Source organism: Sphaeramia orbicularis, chromosome 9 (genome assembly GCF_902148855.1).
Source record: "Sphaeramia orbicularis chromosome 9, fSphaOr1.1, whole genome shotgun sequence".
Lineage (NCBI taxonomy): Eukaryota > Metazoa > Chordata > Actinopteri > Kurtiformes > Apogonidae > Sphaeramia > Sphaeramia orbicularis.
In genome coordinates, this window is record NC_043965.1 from 16843064 (window position 1) to 16869666 (window position 26603).

At 35.8% G+C, this 26603-nt stretch overlaps 1 protein-coding gene across 1 annotated transcript in view; it reads right to left on the reverse strand.

The window, feature by feature from the left end:
• The window catches only part of nos1 (nitric oxide synthase 1 (neuronal)), a 94815-nt gene that overhangs the window by 37747 nt on the left and 30465 nt on the right, over positions 1 to 26603 (reverse strand). The window contains exons 5-13 of the mRNA XM_030143960.1: positions 18281 to 18426; positions 16361 to 16523; positions 14480 to 14571; positions 11018 to 11159; positions 10765 to 10904; positions 4798 to 4972; positions 3056 to 3157; positions 1543 to 1737; positions 1055 to 1140 (exon numbers count right to left, since the gene is read on the reverse strand). Coding sequence (XP_029999820.1) covers positions 1055 to 1140; positions 1543 to 1737; positions 3056 to 3157; positions 4798 to 4972; positions 10765 to 10904; positions 11018 to 11159; positions 14480 to 14571; positions 16361 to 16523; positions 18281 to 18426 — 1241 coding nt within the window. The remainder of the gene's footprint in view (positions 1 to 1054; positions 1141 to 1542; positions 1738 to 3055; positions 3158 to 4797; positions 4973 to 10764; positions 10905 to 11017; positions 11160 to 14479; positions 14572 to 16360; positions 16524 to 18280; positions 18427 to 26603) is intronic.

Below are 26603 nucleotides of genomic sequence, written 5' to 3' on the forward strand. Positions count from 1 at the left end.
AATTGTCGACTTTAACTGTTTGTAATAAATTGATTGATTGATTGATTGATTGATCATAAACCAAGTGTGTCCATCCACTGTCACTGATCCAACTCCATGGGTTTTATTGGTGAATCAATGTTGTAGAAGATGATGGTGTTTCTACGTTCACTACGGAGCCTCTGAACGTCCAAATGGGTCATATCTAATGACCATGAAAAAATGATAAACTGCATTTTCCACCAATTATTTACATGTATTAATAGGATTAGTGGATCAACAGGTATTAAACAGTTTCCATTAGTAGATGGTTTTGGTCACCATGTAGTACCTGTTTGGGTTTTTATGGGTTAAACCAAACAATTATCTTTTCCTAACTGTAGTCAAAGCTCCCTTATATATGGAGATTGTCTCTGGTGTTTACATTTCCATCTAGGCATCATTCCTGCCTGTTCAGGAAATACAAAACAGCTTTGCTGACACCGCAACATATATTTAAACCACGCTCTAAGAAAACTTGACATAATATGTCATCTTGGCTCAGAAATGTAGAGATTACACTCACCTTTTATGTACAGAAATTAAGAATGGCAACCTTTATTTCTTGTGACTGTGGTGGATTAAGCAAAAACCAGTGATTTGATGCTACAACGTGCAGTGCGACCATAAGATTCCTCATATCTACACTTTTCATAACAGCATTTATTAATGGGCAGCTGAAAGTAGTGACAGAGCGTAGTGCGCTTCACTTCAGCAGGCAGCCAAAATTATGTCAAAGTAGCGGATGGATGACAATTGTGATTACCCAGCTTGTCATATCCTCGAGGCAATTACATTAATAGCAGAGCATACGCACATGAGTGCATGGATACACAGGCAAAACACTGACAAAGCTCTGATTACTCCCTGAGGGGTTGATTGGATAAATTTCATCCCTGAGTACACCAGCTTCCTTTCCATGTGTATTTTGTTAGGAAAGTACTTGTTTGGGTAGAGATTTTTCGATACACACACCCTATATTATCTTTGACATTTGAGTCCATAGTTTAACCTTTTGTATGAAGTGCACACTCACTTGGCAAGCTTCTTGAATCCAATAGCTCGCTTCTTTGTGGGTGTTCCATTGACACCTTTCCACACATGGGTATTCCACGGATCAGGCTTTGGCACAAAAACAAAGAAAGCACGATTTGGAGGTACTTAGATACACTTGTTCTGAGATATTATCTGTGATTTGCAGTTTATTCCAGGACCCTGTTAGTACAGAGGAACTGAAACTTACTGATGGATGCAAATCCCCTTAAGGTGCGGCATCTACTTAAACTTCAGATAATGATTTTCACTTTAATTTCCCTTAATGAGTTTCCTAATATAGCTCCAGATCCTAGTAGCTAGTAAACATGAGGGTATCTCTATAATTGTTATGAGGTCCTCTGTTAAAAACATCAGCATCCAATTAGGTCCATTTCAGTTTGAAGTCATTGCAGATATTACCGGATAAAAAGTTTAAAGTATACCAGATGAAACGTGCATTATCTCAAACACAACACACTCTGATCTTACCTGGTACTCAAATGAAGGGGTGAGGCGGTAGTTGAGCATTTCTTGGTGAAAAACTGGCGTGATACTTCCTGACATGGGAGGCACGATCCACACCCAGTCGCCGGGACAACCTCCTCGCACACGGTATTCATTCTCCATGTGTTTCATGAAGGACTCTGTGGCTGAGTGATGGTCTACAATGGTCACTTTACATGACTGCACAAAAAAAAAAAACACAACACAATGACTATAAACTGAATATTTATGTATTTCTGTTAATGCTACAGTAAAAGGAGCCCTAATGTGGTATTAATCAGGTTTTTAGAGAAGGTTTGGCTACTATTAGGACTGACATGAGCATAAAAATGGACGTTTTAAAAGCATGTTGGAGATTTTGAATGTTTTTATTGATATTAAAAACATGTATTTTGGTGCAGTATTCTTTTTCCTGTCTATGTCTGAGGTCAGATTTTCCATGATTAGTGTTTCTCTTCTACTTTTTCATGGCTACAGTAGTGTGAGAAATGCAGTCAGCTAAAATAACGTCAACATAAACATCCTGTAACTAAACACATGAGTGTGTGCAAATATTCTGTTTTAAGTCCTTAAATCGTCCAATGACCAAAAGGTCAACGGTTCGAATCCTGGCTCCAACTGTCCACATGTCAAAGTGTCCTTAGGCAAGACACTGAACCCTAAACTGCTCCCAGTAGGGCCTGGCAGCACCTCGCATGGCAGCAGCCACCTACTGGTGTATGAGTGTGTGCATGTGAGGCCTTGTAAATGGTAAATAAAATGCGCTATACAAGTACAGTCCATTTTTTTACCATTTAAATCACAGGTGTGAAACATGCGGCCCGGGGGCCAAAACCAGCCTACCAAAGGGTCCAATCCGGCCCCTGGGATGAATTTGTGAAATGTAAAAATTACACTGAAGATAAAATCAGTCAAGGATGTTCAATCTAAAGTGGGTCAGACCAGTAAAATACTATCATAATAACCTATAAATAATGAAAAAAGGCTATTTTTTTGTTTTTGTTTTAGTGTCAGAAAAGTAAAATTACACAAAAATGTTTACATTTACAGACTGGCTTTTCACAAAATATGAACAACCTGAAATGTCTTAAGAGATGTAGTATTTTAACAATATTCTGCCTATTATTAAATGTTTTGTGTATTTGTAGATCCACTGTGATCTGTAAGTTGTGATGCACATGTATAAATGATAAACTGAGGTGTAATACTGTTAAAATTACACTTATTTTTCTTAAGAATTTTCACGTTGTTCATATTTGTTCATGTTACGTTCAAGTACAATTTGTAGATGTAAACATTTTAATTACGGAATTTTACTTTTTTCACTCAAAAACAGAGAAAATTTTGGAGTTGATATTATTTCTAAGGTCTTATCCGATTGTTTACATTACTTTACTGGTCCGGCCCACTTTATTTCACATTAGGCTGAATGTGACCCCTGAACTAAAATGAGTTTGACACCCCTGATTTAAATGAACGCTCAATAAGATATAGCTACCTGGAAACTGTAGAGAACTGCGATGTTAATCTCCACCAGTGCCTGATCTTTCCATAGGGAAGAGGTCTTTCTGGTGTCTAAGGCCATCTTGGTAGCGACCTCCTGCACAAAAAACCCCCAAAAAACAACAACATTTTAACATGACACTGCTAACATCGATATTATAAACGTTAATGCTGGTTAATAACTTCAGTACAGTAATTTCTGGTCTATAAGCCACTACTTTTTTTCCCACGCGCTGTGAATCCGCGACTCAAAAATGATGCAGCTAATTTATCTTTTCCAGGCTAACGAAAGGGGAAATAGAGCTGCTGTACGCAAGCTTGGCATCAATGAGTCGATGGTGAGACGCTGGAGACGGGGTGGGTGTGGCTTATAGTCAGGTGTGGCAAATAGTCCAAAAAGTACGGTACTTTGATGAACTTTTAATCCTCAAATACACAGTTAAAATGTCTTTATGACTAAGCAGGAAAGGAACTTATAAATACAGGGTGGGGAAGCAAAATTTACAATATTTTGAGGCAGGGATTGAAAAACAGTGTATGACCAATTAGTTTATTGAAAGTCATGAGAATTTATTTGCCACAAGAAAATTTACATAATTGAAAATGTTTTTATTCTATGTGTCCTCCTTCTTTCTCAATAACTGCCTTCACACGCTTCCTGAAACTTGCACAAGTGTTCCTCAAATATTCGGGTGACAACTTCTCCCATTCTTCTTTAATAGTATCTTCCAGACTTTCTCGTAATAGTTTTGCTCATAGTCATTCTCTTCTTTCCATTATAAACAGTCTTTACGGACACTCCAACTATTTTTGAAATTTCCTTTGGTGTGACGAGTGCATTCAGCAAATCACACACTCTGACGTTTGTTTTCCTGATTACTCATATGGGCAAAAGTTTCTGAAAAGGTATGGATAATAGTGTTAGGTATGATTATGACATCAATATATGTTTGGTTTCAAAACAATTGACGTAGTGCCTGCTGAGAAAAAACAACTAAATGTTCATTGTAAATTTTGCTTCCCCACCCTGAAAATGTACAGTAGTAGGGGGAATTCATCAGTCACAGTGCAACCCAAACTGTTCTTAAAGGTAAATGCAACACCTCAGTTCTTTTTATTCTGAGAAAAATCAGCCAGATCACATTCACACACTAAAGTTCAAACAGCACTGAACAAGCAAATCGCCCTCTTCATCACAAACTGGAAGCACCATTTCCGTACTTCAGTTGTAAGTCAAATCCACCCAAGTTGGCACCCGTGTGCCCTGGAGTGCTCTTCATATTTGGACCGCTCTGCTCTTCACTGAGATTTTGGGACGGGAAACCCTCTCTCCAATAAACATGATGCAAGATCACAGACAGACTTTATGACTGGCATAATTACACACCATATCGAGAAGGATTTTATATGCTATAAAAGGGTAAAGAGGAAATGTAGAATTATAAATTGCTACCAAATAACATTCTGCCCATTATATTTATGTACATACTTACTGCATTAATTACTGGCTCTTTTTAATTTATATAGAGCGCTCTGAAAAGGCACAAAGGAGCCTTAATTTTGCCTATTGCTGTTGCGCTCTTCTCTCCTCAGCGTGCACAATCAGAAGAATAGCATTTTGATTGGGAACTTTGACGACACAACACATGCTCCACAAGGCTTCAGCCAATCTGTGCCTCTGATCTCCACTTTCCTTCTCAATGGAGCATTACTCTGTATTTTGGCAAAATAAACTACCTCCAGAATGTTGTAGCGTGAGCTGTCGCAGAAGTCCCTCACACCAATCTCTGTGCCCATGTACCAGCCGCTGAAGGGGCAGCCGGTGAACTCCAGCCCGCCGATCTCCAGCAGCATGTTGGAGACCGCCGGCAGGCCGTACCACTTCAGGTCCAGATCCTGGAACCACTCGTACCTGGGTAAAACACAGGACGGATGTGAGTCCTAATGTGGTCATGTAAATGCATCAGCTTTACTTCAGTAAGATACTTGTATAAAAAAGGCTCCGAAAAAGGACTGATACTGATAAAAGTCTCTGTTTCTGTGTAAAGCGACGTGAGCAGTTCTTAAATTAATTGTTTTCTCTATTTAACCTTTCTTAAGTGATTTATCAGCATTTATCATAATACTATTCTTTCCATTTTGCATTTGTTTCAGTGAAAATCATGTATTTTCCTATATTTATTTACTAATCATGTACCTTAACCCTTTCATGCACAGTGGTCACTCCAGTGGACAGTTACTCTACAGGTTTACTCTTGTATATTCATGGGTTTTGTTGTTTTAGTTCCATATCAACCAACACAGTGGACACTTATGCATCATCTCATAAACTGCAATTCATACCATTATTGTAACTTTGCTGTTCTTGATTGGTTCTTGAGTGGAAATCTATTGTTAATATTTATTTTTTGCATATTATCTCCATGAAGTGAGTAATAACTAGTATTAGAAAATGTTAAAATGTGACAGAACATCAGATTAGCTGCATTAAACATGGTTTCATTTAACTGTTTTCATATCACTTTATGATATTGGGTTTTAAGTACATGTTTCTTTGCTTCAAGAATACAATTCATGGTGTAGCTGAGTGGACATTTTTGTAACTAATCCATGAAAAACAGGTTGATTTAAAAAAAAATTCAATCACATTGATTTTTTTTCATGCTTAAAGAGGAATAAAAACCCTCAGGGAAAAAAATCTTGATTAAGGTTCTCATAATTCATGCATTAAAAGGGTTAATCATTGTGCTGATATTACATTTGAAGGTTATTACATCAAAAACAGAGAAAACTTGAGAAAAAGTGACTTTCAGTAAAATCTATCATTAACTGAACATAAACCAAGTGTCTTCATCTACTGTCATTCATCAAACTCCATGGCTTTTACTGGTGAATCAATGTTATAGATGATGATTGTGTTTCCACATTCACTACCGAGCCTCTGAACGTCCAAATGGGTCAAATCTGACGATCATGAAAAGATGACAAACTGGATTTTACCTGAATTATTTACACAGATTGACCAGATGAGTGGTTTTATAGTTATTAAACATTTTAGATCAGTGGATGCTTTTAGTCACTGGTGTGTATTTAGGTCTTTATGGGTTAATTTAATGTGAGGACTATTGATCCTTTCCAACTTCAAACTCAACAAATTGAACACAATGAACATTAACTTGACTCAAATGTAGAAAAAAATCAGTTTTCAATGTCACCAACAGTTGATATTTTCACACATTTTCTCCAACTTTGACTGTTTCTTGTTGGGATATGCGACACCAGGAAATAGTCTTGTCCATTTGATATTGTCCTGTTGTACTAGTTTGATGTTTTTACAGTCTACTACTAATTTCATCTGCTCCCTTTAGGGGTTGCCACAGCAAATCATCTGCTTCCGCCTAACCCCGTCTCCTGTATCTTCCTCACATACACACAAATTACCTCCATGACCTAATTCACCACATCCATAATGATGTACAATAGAAATGATCTATATTCCCACTCCAATACATTTCAACTAAAGAAAAGGCCTGCTTTGAAAATGTGCATTAAGTTCTCTTATTTGTCTTAACCCTTCGGAGTCTCTGGACACTTCCTCGTATCCAAATCACATAACGCATTGAAGATCTAGCAGCGAGATGGAGCCTCAGTGAGTCTTCCTTTCAAATTATGTGAAAGTGTCAAAGTAATGCAGTGAAGTAAACTGTGTTGAAAGGCCAGGTAAAACCAGACTTATGATACACAGAAAAACAAATTTCTTTTCCAATATTGTCATATTTGGTGAGTGTTCAGTGCAGGAAGAGAAAGTAAAATCAGGTCTCTGAGGGAAGTACCTGCATGAAAAACAAAAAAACATGTCACCACATTTGATGGAAAAGTGAACTACATCAACCAATCAGATGTGTGGCATCTTGTGACAACTGTTTTGTAAACAGCTGTATATAGTTTTCCTAAAAAATAGCTGAGGCATTGCCTGCATTTTCATGTACATAATTGTATATAACTTTGTTATTTGCTCAATTTGTATTTTTTTTTAAGTTTTCAATTTATATTTTCATTCCAAGTTATAAAAATGGCTCATTCAACATGTTTTTGGTGAAAAACTGTAGAATCTAACTTTTTTCTACTTGGATTTCATATTTTTTGTGTGATTTTTTTTTTCATACAGGTGGTATTGTCCTGAAACAAAAAAAAACAAAACAAAAAAAACTTACGCCAAACAAGGCAAGGTAAATTTTTTTTGGATGTGAAATGTAAAAGCAAAATCAAACTACAGTGTTCATTGGAACTTGAAATGATAATCGCTAAGAGGCTGATATTAAAAGAATAGAAGTCCCCAAATCCTCCTCCTTTTCAAGTGTGGGTCAATCATATGTTGTCATTAATACAGATGGAAAAGCTCAGGTCTTTGAGGACCTGTTCTGTGAACACATTTTCAAGTGCATGGACTCCATTTCTTGCATACTTTGAGGAAGTTAAATTGGACTAAGAATTATATCTGTACACCAGTGACTGTCCTCTGCCCCTCTTTCTTTCATTGAATAAGGACTGACTAGTTAATTAATTAATTAGTTATCATTCTCTCACTCAATCAGTCTTGGACTTACAATTTGATTTAAGTAGCAGTTCATATTTACTAAATGACACATATAATTTACAGTTACATCATAAAAAATGCAGGATACTACAAAGAAATGCATACTTTTAGTTTGGAAGAATGATTCCCCTCCATCTTTTAAGATTTTCCATGATCGGTTGTCTTCTTTTTTACCTTTAGAAAAACTGATTTTGGATAAATATAATCATGGTCATCTCTTTAATGAATTTTGGTTACCTTTACTGTCCGGTATAGAGAAAGTTTGAGTTTGTACGCCATGAATACTGCCCTACTATTGCTATTTATGCTACAGCATGCATCACTATGCTTATGCTGCTACCCTTATTATTATTATTATATTTAGACTTTTATGTTTTTGGCCTGTTACTTTTGTATGCGTTTAGTTGGTTTATTCCATTAGGGGTAGTGGGTGGGAAGAGTGCACAAAGGAGAATTGCAAAATGTAAGACCCAGTATCATTATGTTTGTTTTTTGTCTGGATGATTTTCTTTTGTGAAATAAAAAGATATTAAAAAAAAAAAAAAAAAAAAAAAAAAAAGCTAATCAAAAGTATTCAAAAACAGCCAAAATACTCTCAGACTCCTAAGGGTTAATGCAGGGAGTAAAAGCCAAAAGTTGTTAGAAATATAAATTTCACATAACTACTCATTATTTGCACCATATTTAGAAAAAGACACACAATGTCCCTCTGTGATAGAAACTGTGAGTGTAGCCAAAACAAACATTAACACAGAGAAACCACTTGTGACACCTTTTTCTGTGCTGGACAAAGCAGGCAGGACCTCAATCTACCTTCTATTACTCACTCTGTGCACCCTCTAGGGGGATTGATAACATTGCTTTCAGTGCAGAGCTCGCCCTAATCTCATGTAATGATGAGGCGCTGTTGGTGCCAAGCTGCTGCTGGAGCTGAAGGCCAGTAGATGCAGGGTGTGGAGCAAGAGATGCCAATATTCATGGAGTCTGGCGGGGAGATCAGTGTGCCAAGGGACTGAAACGCTCTGTGCAGCGTGTCGAGATGGAGTGATGTCTCCCTGTGCATCATCGTCTGGCTGTATGAGTGAAATCCAGTGTTCCGGATTCTTTATAATGATTACAGGTATTATTGCGATGCAGCAGATCTTAACCCATAAAGACCCTGTGCTACTTTTGTGGCGCTTCCAAAATATTTTTTTTCTCTATATTGAACCTTATGTGATTTATCATCATTTAATATCCTCTGTATTTTGCATTTTTTCAGTGAATATCATGTATTTTCCCATATTGAATCTACTGATCATGTAGATTTTTTATAAAAAAAACCAACACAGATTAAAGTTATTATTCTAAAGAAGAAAAAGTGAGTTTTACAGCAAATAGATCAAAAACTGAATGAAAAAACAAGTCCCTAAGAAGAAAAGTAAGCAGTTAGACAGAAATGTTGGAGGGAATATGGAGAATTTGATGTAGATCACACATGTCTTTTGGAAATATGATAAAATAACTGTTTTGGGAGATGGTGTGTGGAGTGTTACAACAAATAATGGGGTATGAGATTCCAATGTGCTGTGTTGTAATGTATTTGTGTAACTTCTCTGATGGAAATGTAGCGGGAAATGACATATACTTGGTTAAGATGCTTTTAGTGGCTTGCAAAAAAGCTATTACAAGGAACTGGGGAAAGACAGAACCACCAACAAAGGCCCAATGGATCACAATTATTGAAGGAATATATGCAATGGAAAAAATAACTCACAAACTGCGACTTAAAGAACCACAAATGGACAAAAAAATGGAATAAATGGACTGATTACAGACCTCAGAATGGTGGAAGGACTAAATAATGTGAATGTAGTGTTACAACCCAAGCAAGGTTTGTTGGTTTTTGTTGTTTTTGGTGACTATGTTTATAAAAAAAAAAAAAAAACTTAAGTGAAAAAAAAAACAAAAAAAACAAGTGTGCATCCACTGTCATTGATCCAGCTCCATGGGTTTTACTGGTGAACCAATGTTGTAGAAGATGACGGTGTTTCCACGTTCACTACTGGAGCCTATGAATGTTAGGGGTGTGTATTGGCAAAAATCTGGTGATACGATATAAATCACAAAACTAGGATCACGATACGATATATCACGATATTGTTAAAAAAGCATTTTGTTTTTTAAATGATTATTTCCTGGAAGAATTGAATTACATCATAAATATGCACAAATACTAAACACATTTTTATTTGATCACAACAGGATCTAATGCTATATCACAAAATTGTCCTGTGTTAAAACTTAAATTATGTTTTACAGACATTACAGTTTAAGATCCTGTTCAAATGTTCAAACATCATAAGATTATTTTTGTGCAATCCCAACAAAGGAACTAACATCTGCCTCTCAGTAAAAAGGGCTTCAAATAACCATTATTTAATGAAACAGTGTTAAATAAGATATAAACAATAAAGAAAAACAAAAATGAACCTCTGCCATATCTGCATTTGAATAAATACCTAAAAATATTGATACAATAATTTTCAATACCAATACAGTATTGTGAAATTAAATATTGCGATATATTGCAGAACCGATATTTTCTAACACTCCTAATGAATGTCCAAAAGGGTCATATCTGAAAACCATGAAAATCTGCATTTTACACCAATTTTTTACATATATTGATAGGATTAATGGATCAGAAGTTATTAAATATTTATATCAGTAGATATTTGGGTTTTTATGGGTTAAGGGCATCGTGCTTTTTGTATGTCACATAATAATTGTCTGAGGTGTTTTCTTAAAAAGTAAAGTGAATGCAATAAATAAAAAAAAAAAACAGCACAAAACTTCAAACCTCACTAACAAGCCCCATGGTTACAACAAATGCTGGCATCGCAACAGATATAGAATAGAAGGCTCTGTTTTCTGGGAATAATCAGCACAGTTGGATTGCAATGCTAACCTATCAGACTTCTTGGCTTAAAAGTACCCCATTGTTTCAGAAGTGTTGTTAAAGTATGTGCGAGTAGGCGGATGTCTTTTGTGCGCGGCCCCCGTGTTCTTGTTTGTGCTAGATTCTGTATATTTTATTCAAGCTTTAGAGGGAAGGCGAAACTCACTTTGGATGTGTGATGGGCACCTCCAGGATGAGGTCTTCGGGGATCTCAAACAGTTCAGGATCATTTCCGTTGGCTTGCAGCAGCAGGGGCAGGACATCAAAACGCCCCTTCGGAGCTTTCCATCCAAGCTGCATGCAGATCTGGAACCCACCAAATGAGCTCAGTGCAAAATGAAGGTTTTTTTTTTTTTTCCCCCAGCATGAATATTTGCAACACAGTACAATGACTTAAAAATGCATCTCCTAATGTGTACCTCGGTGAACTCAACATTAGCAGGATCTCCAAGGATATGTCCGTCAGGCTGTTTATAACCTGCATAGCGAATCAACTGACTGTTCCACACCCGAAAGTCGTGTTTGCCGTCTGTTCTTGGAGGAAAAATGGTAATGGCCGACCTGCAAAAAGAAAACAAATACAAGTGGTGCCAGGTACAACAAACTCTGCCTCTTACACATCTTGTAGCTTATTTTGGCACCGATCCAGCTGATGTCATCATGTCAATGCGTGCGGTGATGCTAGCATATACAATTGCCTCTATACATGTGCAAGGTCTGAAGTAAACTGAAACAAAATTGAGGTTTTTACAGACATTTGAAATTTCGCCCATTATAAGTAAATGGGAGAAGAAAAGATTTTAAAAATTCATAAAAAATTTGACCTTTGAACTACCTTTCCTAAAGTGTAACCACATCTATTCTGCATCACTGGCAATCTATAAAACCAAATTTGGCATGAATTCAAGTTTTGCTGCAATAGACATGTGAAATTTCGGCCATTATAAGTAAATGGGGAAAAAAAGATTTTAAAAATTAATAAAAAATTTAAACTTTGATATACATTTTCCAAAATGTAATGACATCTATTCTGGGTCACTGGCAATCTATAAACCCTATTTGGTATGAATTCAACCAACAGTTTTGTTGTTACAGACATTTGAATTTTTGCCCATTATAAGTAAATGGGGAAAAAAAAAAAGATTTTAAAAATTTATAAAAATTTTTAACTTTGACCTACTGTTCCCAAAATGTAATTTGATCTATTCTGGGTCACTGGAAATCTATAAACCAAATTTGGTATGAATTCAACCAATAGTTTTGCCGTTATAGACATCTGAAAGTTCATCCATTATAAGTAAATGGGAAAAAAAAAGTTAAATTAAGAAAAAAAAATTTGAACTTTGACCCACTGTTCCCAAAATGTAATGACATCTATTCTGGGACACTGGCAATCTATAAACCCAATTTGGTATGAATTCAATCAAAAGTTTTGCTGCTAGCGTGTTAACAAACAAACAAACCGAACCAAAAACAATACCCCTCGCCTCCCCTTTGGGGGGCGGGGTAAACACCGAACAATAACTTGGCATGTTGTGTAATGCACAAAGACATCTATTCATATAATAGAATCCCAAACTGCACACACAGTATTCATAGTAACATGTTTTACTATAAGGCTAAAGATACTGCATGAATTCATTCATTCACAGTCATTCAGGGATGAACAACGACGTTTACAGATGCTAGATATTGGATGTCATTTACAAAAGGGCATATTCAATTAAGTTGTGTCCAACAACTCCCAGCAGGGTCAGGCTCATGCAGCTACCTTTGGCCTGCTTTACATGCCAGTGGTGTTTTAATGCCACGATCGGGTAAAGTGTTAATACTGCTAAGCTGGTTGTAAATCGCTGTGGAAAGTGAGAGAGCAGCTGGTGTAAATCCGGGCCAATGGTGCTAACAGTCTACATCTGCAGGAAACACAAAAATATCAGCTTTCAGAGAGCTTTAGTTGATGTAAAGTTTATGATGATGTAAGTGTAGAGACCAGATATTACACATCACACATTAGCCTGTAAAACACTGATTTAACTGGAAAAAGGCTGAATTTAAATCGTGCTTGTGGGGCACATAATGTTATTTAATTATTTAAATTTCTTCATCATATTAATGTCATGCAGTTTATATCATGACCAAATCAAATGCTTTAAACTGTGCAATAAAACTGAAAAGTCTTGAAACATCCATTTAAACCACACTGGTGCAGTAATGTGGCTTTTTCCGAAAAATACTGCCAAATTTCAACCAATAAAGGCATTAGTCTGTTTACATTATAACCCGACAGATTTCACATATACAATTTTTTTTTTACCAAGAAATAACATATTTGGAAAAAAGCCTTTTGTAATCACCGACATTATGACTGAGAACTGTAATTTACTTACATATTTTTTCCCCAATAACTGATTACAGTTACAGTTACTGCTGTAAGTTCATTCATAAATCTGTTACATATAGTGTATTGGGGTGTATATTGGCAAGAATCTGGTGATGCAATACAAATCACAATACTAAGATCATGATACGATATATCACGATATATTATGATACTGTTAAAAATACTGTGATACTGTTTCTATTTTTTAAATGATTATTTCCTTGAAGAATGGAATTACACAAGAAATATGCACAAATACTAAACACATTTTTATTTGATCACAACAGGATTTAATGCTATATCACAAAATTTTCCTGTGTTAAAACTTAAGTTATGTTTTACAGACATTACAGTTTAAGATCCTGTTCAAATGTTCAAACATCATATTATTTTTGTGCAATCCCAACAAAGGAACTAACATTATTTAATAAAAGAATGTTAAATAATAATAAAAGAAAAACAAAAAAGAAAAAAAAAATTACCTCCACAATATCTGCATTTCAATAAATACCTAAAAATATTTATACAGTACTTTTTAATATCGATACAGTATTGTGAAATGAAATATCATGATATATTGCAGAACCAATACTTTCTTACACCCCTATTAGTGTATATATGTTCATGTATCTGTATCATGTTTATGATGATGTCATGAAAAGTAAAGATGAAAAAGTGAATTAATATTCCATCAAACAAAGTTTGCCTCATAAAATGCCAGTTTTAGCAGTGTGGCATTTATTTACAAGCTTTTTTTTTCATTAATTTCACAGCTTCTACAAATATTTACAGGAAGCCACCCATTACATTGTGTTTTAACTGTAATTTTGTAAGTGTATCAACGTCAGATCATTCATTTAAGATAGTTTATGGCTTGGGAGAAATCTGAATCGTCTTTGTTTTGTAATATAAGTAAGTGATCTTCAGGAAAAATCCTTCCAAAATAGGTATTGAACATGTTTTAATTGCATTATGTGTTTATAGCAAAGCAAGCCAGACGAGGAGAGCTGCAGCCAGGATGTTGCACTGTCTCTTATCAACATGTGTATCTGAACTGTCCCTTCCGAAAGCCGGGCTAAATGCAGTAATGAGTTAGGAGCTATCCATCATCCAAGAAGTAAATAGAAGGTGTCACATGTGATTATGACTTGGCAGAAAGCGAGCGAGCGCTGTGCAGGTCTGACAAATGACTGCTTGTTAGCGAGGTCTGTCGCCTCGCCACCAGGGCAGGGATTGGTGCCGAGACAGTGACAGATAGACAGGCAGCAGATAGTGTCAGAAAGTGTGTTAAGAGGCAGAGCACACACACACACACACACGCTGACAGATGGGACAGCGGGTCAAGTCAGGGTACGGGGAGATGGAAAGGGGTGATGAGATACATGAAGTGACAGATGGAGGTGGAGACGAGTGTAGTAGAGGCTGAGCAAAAGGAAACGTCAGGCCACCAAAGGCACCGAGATATGGGTAAAGAGCAGAGCAACGTGTGTGTGAATTTTACCTCAGGTTGCCTTTGTTGGTGGCGTACTTGATGTGGTTGCAGATGTAGTTGTACATTCCATGAGCTGTTGTGCAGTCTCTTGCATCAAAAACCTGAAAAAAGTCAGTGAAATGCATTAAAAAGAGAACTGAAATGATATATCAATTTTAAAAAATATTTGATTATAATTTTCCTGAATTGAAACTCTGTTTCCTTAATTTCACCGCCACTAAACATTGGTTCTGCTGGTTTTGTTTTTTTTCCCCACACGGACACATATTATGAAGCACATGATGCCAAGATCAACACAAACAACATGGAACGAACAGGCAGAAAATGATTACACTGCAAAAAAGGCCTGCACAAAAATAAGAAAATTAAACTCATTATTGGGTTAAAATATCAGTGCAGTCAGAAAATTGCACGCATGAAGTTTGCTTAATAAAATAAAATATTATCTCAGGATTATAGAATGCTAAAATTCTTATTCAAAGCAGAATATAATTGTTTCTGGTCTTCCTGGTAAGATTTTTTTTTTTTTTATATATACAGGGTGGGGAAGCAAAATTTACAATGAACATTTAGTTGTTTTTTCTCAGCAGGCACTACATCAATTGTTTTGAAACCAAACATATATTGATGTCATAATCATACCTAACACTATTATCCATACCTTTTCAGAAACTTTTGCCCATATGAGTAATCAGGAAAGCCAACGTCAAAGAGTGTGTGATTTGCTGAATGCACTCGTCACACCAAAGGAGATTTAAAAAATAGTTGGAGTGTCCATAAAGACTGTTTATAATGGAAAGAAGAGAATGACTATGAGCAAAACTATTACGAGAAAGTCTAGAAGATACTATTAAAGAAGAATGGGAGAAGTTGTCACCCAAATATTTGAGGAACACTTGCGCAAGTTTCAGGAAGCGTGTGAAGGCAGTTATTGAGAAAGAAGGAGGACACAGAATAAAAACATTTTCTATTATGTAAATTTTCTTGTGGCAAATAAATTCTCATGACTTTCAATAAACTAATTGGTCATACACTGTCTTTCAATCCCTGCCTCAAAATATTGTAAATCTTGCTTCCCCGCCCTGTATGGTCTTACGAAGATGTAATATTTAATATACACTATATGCATTTATAGACAAAACTGCATAAAACAAGTACAAATTTCTTGTGGTCAAACAGTTACTGTGTCCTTCATACTCATCCCCCAACAATGTAGCTTGTTTTTGTTCTAAATATTGTTTAAAATTAGCTGTAATATCTAAGTGGGGGAGCTCAAGATGAAAATTTTTGGAAGAAGTCAAATAATCTTAGCAACATTAAGTTTCAATAAGTAAATAAATCTAAAAAAAATTAATCTTTCAAGAAAAATATTCCAAATTCAAGTCAGTTTATCAAAGTCAGATTTTTGCAGTGTATATGCTCACTTTTCTTCATTGGAACCATCACTTACTCTTAACTTTTAAGCTTTCACATTAACATTAACAATATTTGTCTTTTTTTTTTTAAAGTTGTATGTTAGTTCCACCTTAAGTTGTTAATAAGTTGGATACACATTATTTGTAGATGTCATTTGACTTCTTTGTCGTTATTTATATATAGAATTTTTTTTGTAAATCTTTTTACTTTTAGACTTTTCATGGTTGTTGTTTCAACTGGTTCTAGAATAAAGAACAAGCCGTCATTTTTAGACATGTCTCACATATTTATTTATTTATTTTGTTTTCACCTATTCAAATAATAATTAAATCCAAATTGAGGAAAATAATCGATAGCTGCAGCTCTACATTAAATATACCGATACCTTGATCATCAATTCCACGCTGCCACTCAGTAAATAATTAAAATATTCTGCAAATATACAGGTTAAGGTGATTTTTTGGTGATGTTTACCTGCAGTTTAGACCACTGGATCCTTCCTACACATCGGGCAGCGTTTCTCCAGGCATGTTTGGCTCCATAAATCAGTTCCGTGTCCTTCAGCTGGTAAGTTCCTGAAGCTTCAATTTCCTTGGTCACTTCCTCCAGTCTGTCCACATGAGCCTTAGAGCCAAACCTGGAAACACAACATGTATGCACAAGCAGGAGATTAGGATATGATCAAACACTATCCGGTCCCTTATCGTCTCAGTCTGCCTTGACCTGTCATATTAACTGGGATCATACATAATGTAATAGCTATGATAACATTATGAGCATGTAAGAAAAAAATATATTCTGTAAATTGTGATCTACATCTATGTCAATAATCCTGTATTTACTTCAGTAACTCCTCCTGCTAAACAAGCTAACAGCACAGACGAACCAACTAATATCGTTACCTAGTTTGTTTTCAAGATGGCTAAAGCCTCTGATAATGTGATGTAATGACATACAATCACATTTACGCTACATCTAAGTGAATAACATACTATACTCTAGTCCTATATCCTACCTGCAAAGGTATAAATAAAATAAACTACAATGAGAATTCACTTTCAGGTCCCCTTTAACCCTTTGATGCATGAATTATGAGAACCTTAATCAAGATTTTTTTTTCCTGAGTGTTTTTATTCTTCTGTAGACATGAAAAAAAGAATGCAATTGAATTTTTTTTTTTTTTTTATGAACCTATTTTTCATGCAGTTCCAAAAATGTCCACTCAGCTGGACACCATACGTTTAATTTTGGAAGCAAAGAAACATGTATTTACTGATATATTGTGTGAAAACTATGAAATAAAAACATTTTTAATGCTGCTAATCTGTTGTTTTCTCACATTTTAACATACTCTAATACTAGTCATTACTCACTTCATGGAGATATTATGCAAAACAATATTAAAAAAAAGCCTTTAATTGCAGTTTAATAACAATAACAAGCTATTAATTTACACTCAAACATGTTACCGCAGATCAAGTTTATCTAGAACAGCCAATTTACAGTAATGGTATGAATTTCAGTGTTTAGGATGATGCGTAAGTGTCCACTGTTTTGGCTGATATGGAAGTAAAACAACAAAATACATGAATATATAAGAGAACAGCTGGAGAAAAGCTTTCCACTGTAGTGACCACCATGCATGAAAGGGTTAATGCACAGTAGGCTACGTAAATAGCTTACACTATTTTTTTTTTTTTTTTTTTGTCAAAATGCATATATATTTGTGAGAACATGTCATGTTCCGATAATGAATTCCTATTAAATTAGTAATATAAAAAAACAACAAATAAAAATGGAGGGAAAATAGATAAACTCCTAAAGCTAATGTAGCTGTACTCTTAGCTAAATAAGCTAGCTATTTATTAAAATAGCTGTTAAATGCCTAACTAAAGCACTTTGAAGGTTAATACAAGACATTTTCTCTATACAAAATCAGCAACCTGTTTTTTTTCTGAACAGTAAAGGATGAAACTGTTGCCTGAGTTCAATAAATGTTTTGTCCTTTAGTTTCCAGGCCTTTCAGACTAGCTAACAACTATAAAGTAGGCTATTAAGACCTACAGCCATATAAATACAACTCAATAAAGTCACATTGGCTCATAATAATACACCAGAAATATATTTGTTCAATTTCCTTGCAATTTCACTGTCAAATATGTTGTTTCTTTGCTTTGCTCCTCTGTGTTTACTCTGCAGTCTCAGGGTGATTGCCTTTTGATAGAGGTGTAAGGCTGGTCTATAAAGTCGGTGGACACTGTTTGGTTCTGACCTTGTCTGGTTTTTACTCATTACAAAAACGCACCAAGACTTGCACTTTGTCAATTTCCTTTCAATCTGTGCTTCTTTGCTTTGCTCCTTTGTGTTTACTCTGCAGAAGGAGGACTTGCTTGCCTTCTGATGGAGGTGTAGTACTGGTCTATGAAGTCAGTGGCCAGTGGAAGAAGCTCCTCTTTGGATCTGACTTCATCTGGTTTGCGGACGTGCTGGTTCGGTATCATCACAGAGCCGATGCACACATTTTCAGTACAGATTGGCATCTGAAAACACAAAACAATGTGACAGATGAAAGGAGGAGTGAATTCTGCGTCTTGGTTTTCCCTCTCAGCCAAAATGCAATTGAAACACCAGATGATCATACATAAGGTGCATTACTGTGGGAAAGATCTCTGCAAATATGCACTAAGCCCACTTTCCAGCAGTAAGTAACACTAACATAAGACGTACAGGGGTTGGACAAAATAATGGAAACACCTTAAAAAATCAACAAAATATAATTTAATATGGTGTAGGTCCGCCTTTTGCGGCAATTACAGCCTCAATTCTCCGAGGTATTGATTCATACAACTTGTGAATTATTTCCAAAGGAATTTTAAGCCATTCTTCAGTTAGAATACCCTCCAACTCTTTTAGAGATGATGGCGGTGGAAATCGACATCTTACTTGAATCTCTAAAACTGACCATAAATGCTCAATAATGTTGAGGTCTGGGGACTGTGCCGGCCATACGAGATGCTCAACTTCATTAGAATGTTCCTCATGCCATTCTTTAACAATTCTAGCTGTATGGATTGGGGCATTTTCATCTTGAGGTGAAGGTGTTTCCATTATTTTGTCCAACCTCTGTAATGGTGCACACAACAGAAATTTTACCTGATAAAGCCACAGTGGCTTTATTAAATTTTCAGTTAAGTTGCAAAATGTGGGAAACACAGCATGTTCTTCTAAATGGAATTAATAGGAAATGCTTAAATGGCACTTAGCGGGGTCATATTTTACTAAACCCACTTTTATTAGTTTTTGGTACATTTATTTGTGTATTAGGGGACCTTAATAGTTCAAAAAGTTTGAATTTGAACTCTCCAGGTGCTGCAAAGCTATCTTTATATTCATTTTGGCAAAAATCAAGTGGATTTCTACCACCTGTTTTAATTCCTGCTTAATTTGTTACATCTATATCTAGTTATGTCACGACATTTGCAGACCTCAGACGAACATTTCTTCGAGTACTTAATAATAATAATTGTCATCAGCAGCGGTTGTAGTCCATACTGAAAATATGTCCAAACTTTGAGCAGATTACCTAAAATGTTCAATTGTTGGTTGTATTAACGAACACAAGTGGCTGAACGGGACAGAGCAGCATGAACAAAAACCTGGAGGAGGTGGGGCATGAAGTGGCTCATTTGCATTTAAAGAGCCAGCACTCAAAACGACCTTTCTGGTGTCATTACTCAGAAATAGGGTTGAAGATGGACCTGTGGAGTTGAATTAATGAAGAATTCAGACCAAAGCATAGCATTTACAGTTTATGTAGACCACCGGGAAATGTTTGAAAATGCATAATTCCATTTAAAAACAGCAAAATATCACTCCTTTAATGCAAATGATTTTTTTTCATAGGAAAGAAAATGCTTCTACCCTTTTTTGTCCATTTTTTTCTCTTTGCCAAAACTGGCTACCCCCTCCCTTCTTATTATGTATTCCTTCTTACAAAGAGCCTTAAATATAATGGATTCAGAAAGGCTAACATGCCATTTCCATGAGAAATAAAGGATCACTTGCATCAGAAGCTTCAGACCCCGAGTATATAGGCTACAAGGAATCATAACTGTTTTACAATTTCTTTCATTATATCACTCACACATGGCTGGCGTGCATGTTAATGAATGAGTAAGTCAGTGAGTCATGTATTGGTATCGTTCCATTAAGTGCAGACAGGAAGAAGGAAAGAGCGAGAAGAAAAGATGGAAAAACAGATAGATAGATGCAAAGAGTTCATAGCTGAAAGCAACCGTGTGTGGTCAGATTAAGATGATTAGAGCTGAAGTCAGCTGTCACTTTGGCTTGCCATAAATGCCTTCACCAACTCAGAGGGATTGAAAGAGTGAGCAAGAGCAGACGACAGAAAGTGTAGCGCAGCCATGCAGTCAAAGCGGAAATTTGACAATGACCCCGGCGTTGCTAAAATTGGCTTGTTACACTGACTAAACCACCCACTTGCACTGTCCAAACACTGGCAGTGGGTCCAAAATAAACTTTTCCTCCATGGCCACCCAACCATTCAACCCTCGCTTTGACGATAAAAAAAGAAAAGTGCAGGCAAACACACCATCAGAGGCAGTCAAAACAAAGGAAAACCGATAGAGGAAATTGAGTCAAAATGGCTAAAGAGTTACAAATTTTAACCCATAATTCCCAAACAAAATCATTTACTGGTATGAAAAGATAAATAACAGTTGATCCATTAATCCTACGAATCCATGTAAAAAATGGTGTAAAATACAGTTTGTCGTCTTTTCATGGTCATCAGATATGACTCATTTGGACGTTCAGAGGCTCAGTAGTTACTGTGGAAAAACTGTCATCTTCTGCAACAGCAGTCGCCTTTCCATTGGACACATGCGCAAAACTTTACTAATATTTACTAAATGTCGAAAAAACAGAAATGCGTAATGTCGATTTTTCCATTAAATCACAAATGCGATGATTTGTTTATTTATCGCGAGATGGCACAAGAAGTCATGCCATAAACATGGTGAAGAACGTAAATATCATGTTGATTTACAGATATATTCATTATTATTATTATATATTACCCCTCTATCTCGTACTAAATTAAAAAATGATTAGTTTTCTGGTGTGTCCACACATACCGCACCATGTTTCTTTTAAAACTTTTCTTCTTCGCTTGTTGTAACGTACGTCAACATTCTTTTTACCTCCGCCAAGGAGGTTATGTTTTTGCCAGGGTGGGTCTGTCTGTCTGTCTGTCTCTGTCTGTCTGTCTCTGTCTGTCTGTCCGTTAGTGTGCAACATAACTCAAAAAGTTATGGACAGATTTGGATGAAATTTTCAGGGTTTGTTGGAAATGGGATAAGGAAGAAATGATTAAATTTTGGTGGTGATCGGGGGTGGGGGGGCCCACAGGGGGGGCGCAGACCAGAAAATTTCATCAAAATCTGTCCATAACTTTTTGAGTTATGTTGCACACTAACGGACAGACAAACAGACAGACAGACAAACAAACAAACCCTGGCAAAAACATAACCTCCTTGGCATGGGGGGGCCCACGGGGGGGGCCACTGATCAGCCTTGGCGGAGGTCTGCGCTCTCCGAGTGCTTCTAGTTTAATTCATGTGACTCTAGTTGCAGAAAAAGGTCTTTCCATTGCAATTTTGCATGATATAGTAATTACGCTACGCCCGATAAACCACCTCTTGCCAGCGCAAAATCTTTTCATCGAAAAACAAGAGTTTTGGCAAAAATTTTCCATTAGGTAAATTTTTATGCACAAGTTATATTCGCGCAATTTGAGGGTCAATGGAAAAGCGACTACTGATTCACCAGTAACACCCATGGAGTTAGATCAACAACAGTGGATGGACACACTTATTTTTACATTCAGCTATTGATATCTTTGCTGAAAAAGTCACTTTTTCTTCAGTTTTCTCCGTTTTTGAAATAAAAACCCTCATCTTAAATTTGAGCTTTTATGCACATCTATATGATCAGTGAATTAAAAATAGTAAAATACCTGATTCTTACATAAGAATGCAAAAATGCTGAGCATAATATTAGAATAAATCACGATAAATTGTTTAAGAAAAATTAAAAATAGTGAAAAGAAATCATTTGGGAACTGCCACAAAATTAGCACTGGGTCTTTATGGGTTAAAAAAGGAAGTAAAATAAGACAAGACAGGAACAACAAAGAGGACACTGAAAAACAAGGAGAGTAAGAGGTGGCAGAGTAAAAGGGGGGAAATGGATGAGTAAAGCATGGAGTGTTAAAAATAAAACAAAGGAATCACTTGTGCTCCAGCACGTCCGCTCCTCATACCGCTCTGGGCATTCATGCCAGCCAGCTGTCCTTTTCGAAAAAGACGGATCATCCATGAATACAGCAGCGTCTGTGATATATAATAAATCTGAAGATGCTATTACGAGCGATTCATTGGGATGCGTACAACAGCTTGTCCGATAAGTCACCTAAATAATTAGACTGCTGTTTGCTGTTTGTTGTTTGCAAATGGCTGCAGTATTTTCAGGGGTGAATGCTTAAATAGTAGGGCTCACCTTGGTAGACTGACTTACTAACTAGAGCTAGAGACTGTGTCTGCATGTTAAAATGGAACAAAATGGATGGTTAGACCAGATGTTAGATGAACAGGGATGATAACTTAAACCACACTGAACGGAGCTTTTCTTATTGCGGTGCACGTAGTTGTTGTGTCTCAACTTAAAACAAAGTCTGAATCGTTTTTCACACGTATAAAAGTTAACACTTAAAGACTGAAAAAGCTGCTGGTAACCAAAAGCATCCACTGATCTAAAATGTTTAATAGTTCAGAACCTCTAATCCTATCAATTTATGTAAATAATTGGTGTAAAATGCAGTTTCTCAGCTTTTAATTATCATCAGATATCACCCAAGTGACATTCAGAGGCTCCGAAGTCAATGTGGAAACACTGTCATTGAATCACAAGTAAAACCCATGGAGTTTGATCAGTGACGATAGGCGTAAGTGATCGTTTCAGCTAGTGATATCTTTGCTGAAAAAGGTCACATTTTCTTCAGTTTTTTTCTGTTCTAATATAATAACTTTTAAGTTATTATGAACATCTACATCAGGGGCGTCAAACTCCTTTTCTTTCAGGAGCCACATTCAGCCCAATTTGATCTCAAGTGGGCCAGACGAGTGAAATAATAGTATAAAACCCTATAAATAATGACAACTCCTAATTTCTCTCTTTGTTTTAGGGCAAATTTAGAACATTAAATTATTAAACTATTTACATTTACAAACTATGTAAATAACTTGAAAAAAATTTAATTTCTACAGAAAAATAAGTGCAGTTTTAAAAAGTATTATGCCTCAAATTATTTATACATGTGTATTCCAGATTGGATCTACAAAGGCACAAAACATTTAGTACCAGGTAGAATACTGCTAAAATTACACTTAATTTTCAATAAATAATGATGACTATAAATTTTTCTCTTTGTTTTTAGTGCAGAAAAATAACATTAAATCATGAAAATATCTGGATTTCCAAACTGTCAAAACAAAAAGATGTAATTAACCCATAAAGACCCAAACAGCCACCGGTGACCAAAATCATCTACTGATCTAAACTGTTTAATACCTGTTGATCCACTAATTCTATCAATGCATGTAAATAATTAGTGTAAAATGCAATTTGTCATCTTTTCATGGTCATCAGATATGACCCAATTGGACATTTAGAGGCTCTATTGTTACTGTGGAAACACCGTCATCTTCTACAACATTGATTCACCAGTAAAACCTATGGAGTTGGATCAATAACAGTGGATGCACACACTTGTTTTATGTTCAATTAATGATAGATTTGCTGAAAAAGTATTTTTTTCTTAGGTTTTCTCCATTTTTGATAACCCTCAAATGTAATCTCATTTTTTTGATCATGATGGTTAAAGTACATGATCAGAAAATTAAATATAGGAAAACACCAGATTTTCACTGAAAAAGTGCAAAATAAAGAGGATAATATTATGATATATGGTGATAAATCACTTAAGAAATGTTAAATATGGACAAAAAGTCATTTGGGAACTTTCACTAAAGTCACACTTGGTCTTTATGAGTTAAATAACCTGAAAAACCTGAAATTTCTTAAGGAAAAATAAATGCAATTTTAACATTATGTCTCAACTTTTTATACATGTACATTACGGATCGAATCTACAAAGGCACAAAACATTTGGTAAAAGGCAGAATATTGTTAAAATTGCACTTAATTTTATTTAGACATTTTAGGTTCATATTTGTTCAGGTTATTCACAAGGATAGTTGGTAAATGTAAATATTTTCATAATGTAACATTTTTTCCACATTAAACCAAGAAGAAAATTTGGAGTTGTCATTAATTATAGGCTATTATGCAATTATTTTACCTCAGATCACAGTGTGTCTGTATGTGGAACCTGAACTAAAATTAGGTCAACACACTTGACTGTTGACATCTTCAGTGTAATTTTTTTGCCCTTTCAGCCAACAGGCCAGATTGAAACCTTTGGAAGGCCAGTTTTTGCCCACGGGCCGCATGTTTGGCACATGTGATCAACATGATCTGTGAATTAAATATAGGAAATAGGGCTGCATGATATTGGAAAAAACTGATATTGCAATATGAAAAACTACTCAGGAGGATATAACAGCTGTGTGGTGCCGACGTAAAGGGTCAAACAAATTAGTTGTGTTTCCTCTCCTTCAGAACACGTGTTTCAATGTCATCCTTCTCGTAGCTGAAATAATTCCAGATAACAAACGCTGCTTTTCTTTTTGGCACCAAGTCTCTGTTTTCGGTGATTTTCTCTTGTTTGTTGCTCATTTTTCAATCTTGTTACCAATGATTCACTCCATGTGCAGGGGCGTGGTCTGCTTCGGCAAAATGATTGAGAACAATTATGATTGGTGGATCTCTGTGCGCAGTGTGTGTCAGGTAGCCAGGTTGAAATTAGATGAGAACACGTCGAGTTCATTTGCAAATCTGCGATGTGACTATTGCGCACATGTACATTGATCAAACGATACGTTGTGCAGTTCTAATAGGAAAACACCTGATTTTAACTGAAAAAATGCAAAAAAGTGCAGATAATATCACAAATTGATAAGGGTATTATTACTGCTATGAAAGGGACAGTTTATTTTGACGTGAAACGCTGTTACAAAATGGACAGAGTCTATCCTTGATATGTATCGCATTTTTGTGTATTGTGCGTAGGCAGAATTTAGTCCGATATGTGTAGGATTTATGAGTTGGTTATGGGATCTGATAAAGGAATTTAGGGTAGGTAAAAGGATGGGATAAGGGGGAGGGAGATTATAAGTTAAACTTTTCTTTTCTTTTTAAATAAATCTTTTTGTGGTTAAAAGATTAAAAAAAAAAAAATGTTGTTAATGCTTTTGGCAACAAGTAAAAACACTATCACTAGAAAATGGTTAAAGCCTGAAGCACCCAGAACTGAAGAACTGATCGACATCGTACAGGATATTTACATTCTGGAGAAGTTGATATTTTGTTTTAAGGGTCAAAAGGAATCTTTTTTCACTATTTGGTCAAAATGGAACAACTATGTTAAATTTGTAATGGATGTGAATTGATTATATCAGTGATGTGAAAAGATTTATATGATATACATTTGTGTTTAGGTTATTGTAAACACACACACCTTAATGTGTTTTTTTTTGTAGATGAAGTAGTGGAGTAAGCCCTCTCCCCTAGCCCACTTTTCTTTATTTATTTTATTTGTTCTATATTTGACTAAAAATCTTGGATTAGCATCTTCTTTCCATAGTACGTGTGGATATTGAATTATACCCGTAAGGGAAGTTTTGTATAATTTGCATTTCCAAATAAACAAAGAATGAAAAAAAAAAAAAAGTAATAATAATCATTTTGCAGTTTGGTTTTAATGTTATATCCAAAATAAACAAATCAATTCATGTGAGAGCTGCCACCCAAGTATCGCTGGGTATTTATGGGTTAATGTAGCTGTAAGGATGATTATCAGACATTCGGGATAAAAATATCCACTAAATATCACACGTCTGATAATGTTTTCTGAAAGTGCTGAGTCATAGTGATTCATTGGACGTCCATGTGAGCTAGCCTGATGTGGCTCGACGCTAATGGGGTTTTCGAGTTGCGTGTGTTTCATTGTTTCATAAGCTTAACCCACATCGCCTCCCAACCCCCTCACTTTCACTGGCAAAGTAGTAATGTGTTAAATCACCAACAGTTCAAGCAAGCGCCCAAGAGCCCTTATGTGTGAACAGTTAGTGAGAAGCAGAGAAAAGGTTCACCACACTGTGCTATTATTCTTCAATCTACTTGACTTGCAAATTATGTGTTGGTAAGTCTGCAGGCGAAATGTTTGTTCACTCAACCAATATACTGCATATGGTGTTGATCAGTGGTTTGAAGATACTAGAATTTCACACATACTGTATATGTCAGGTACAGTGTGCACCTTTGTATGAGCTTTTTATGCATTTATGTGATTATATACCAATGCATACTAATTTCTAAGTGATACACCAACACACAGGGTTTCTATTTATGCATCTTTTTTGCTAATGTGTGCAATTAGTCCAGTGGTTCCTAACCTTTTTTGGCACGTGACCCCATTTTAACATCACAAATTTCATGCAACCCCAGAGATTTTTTT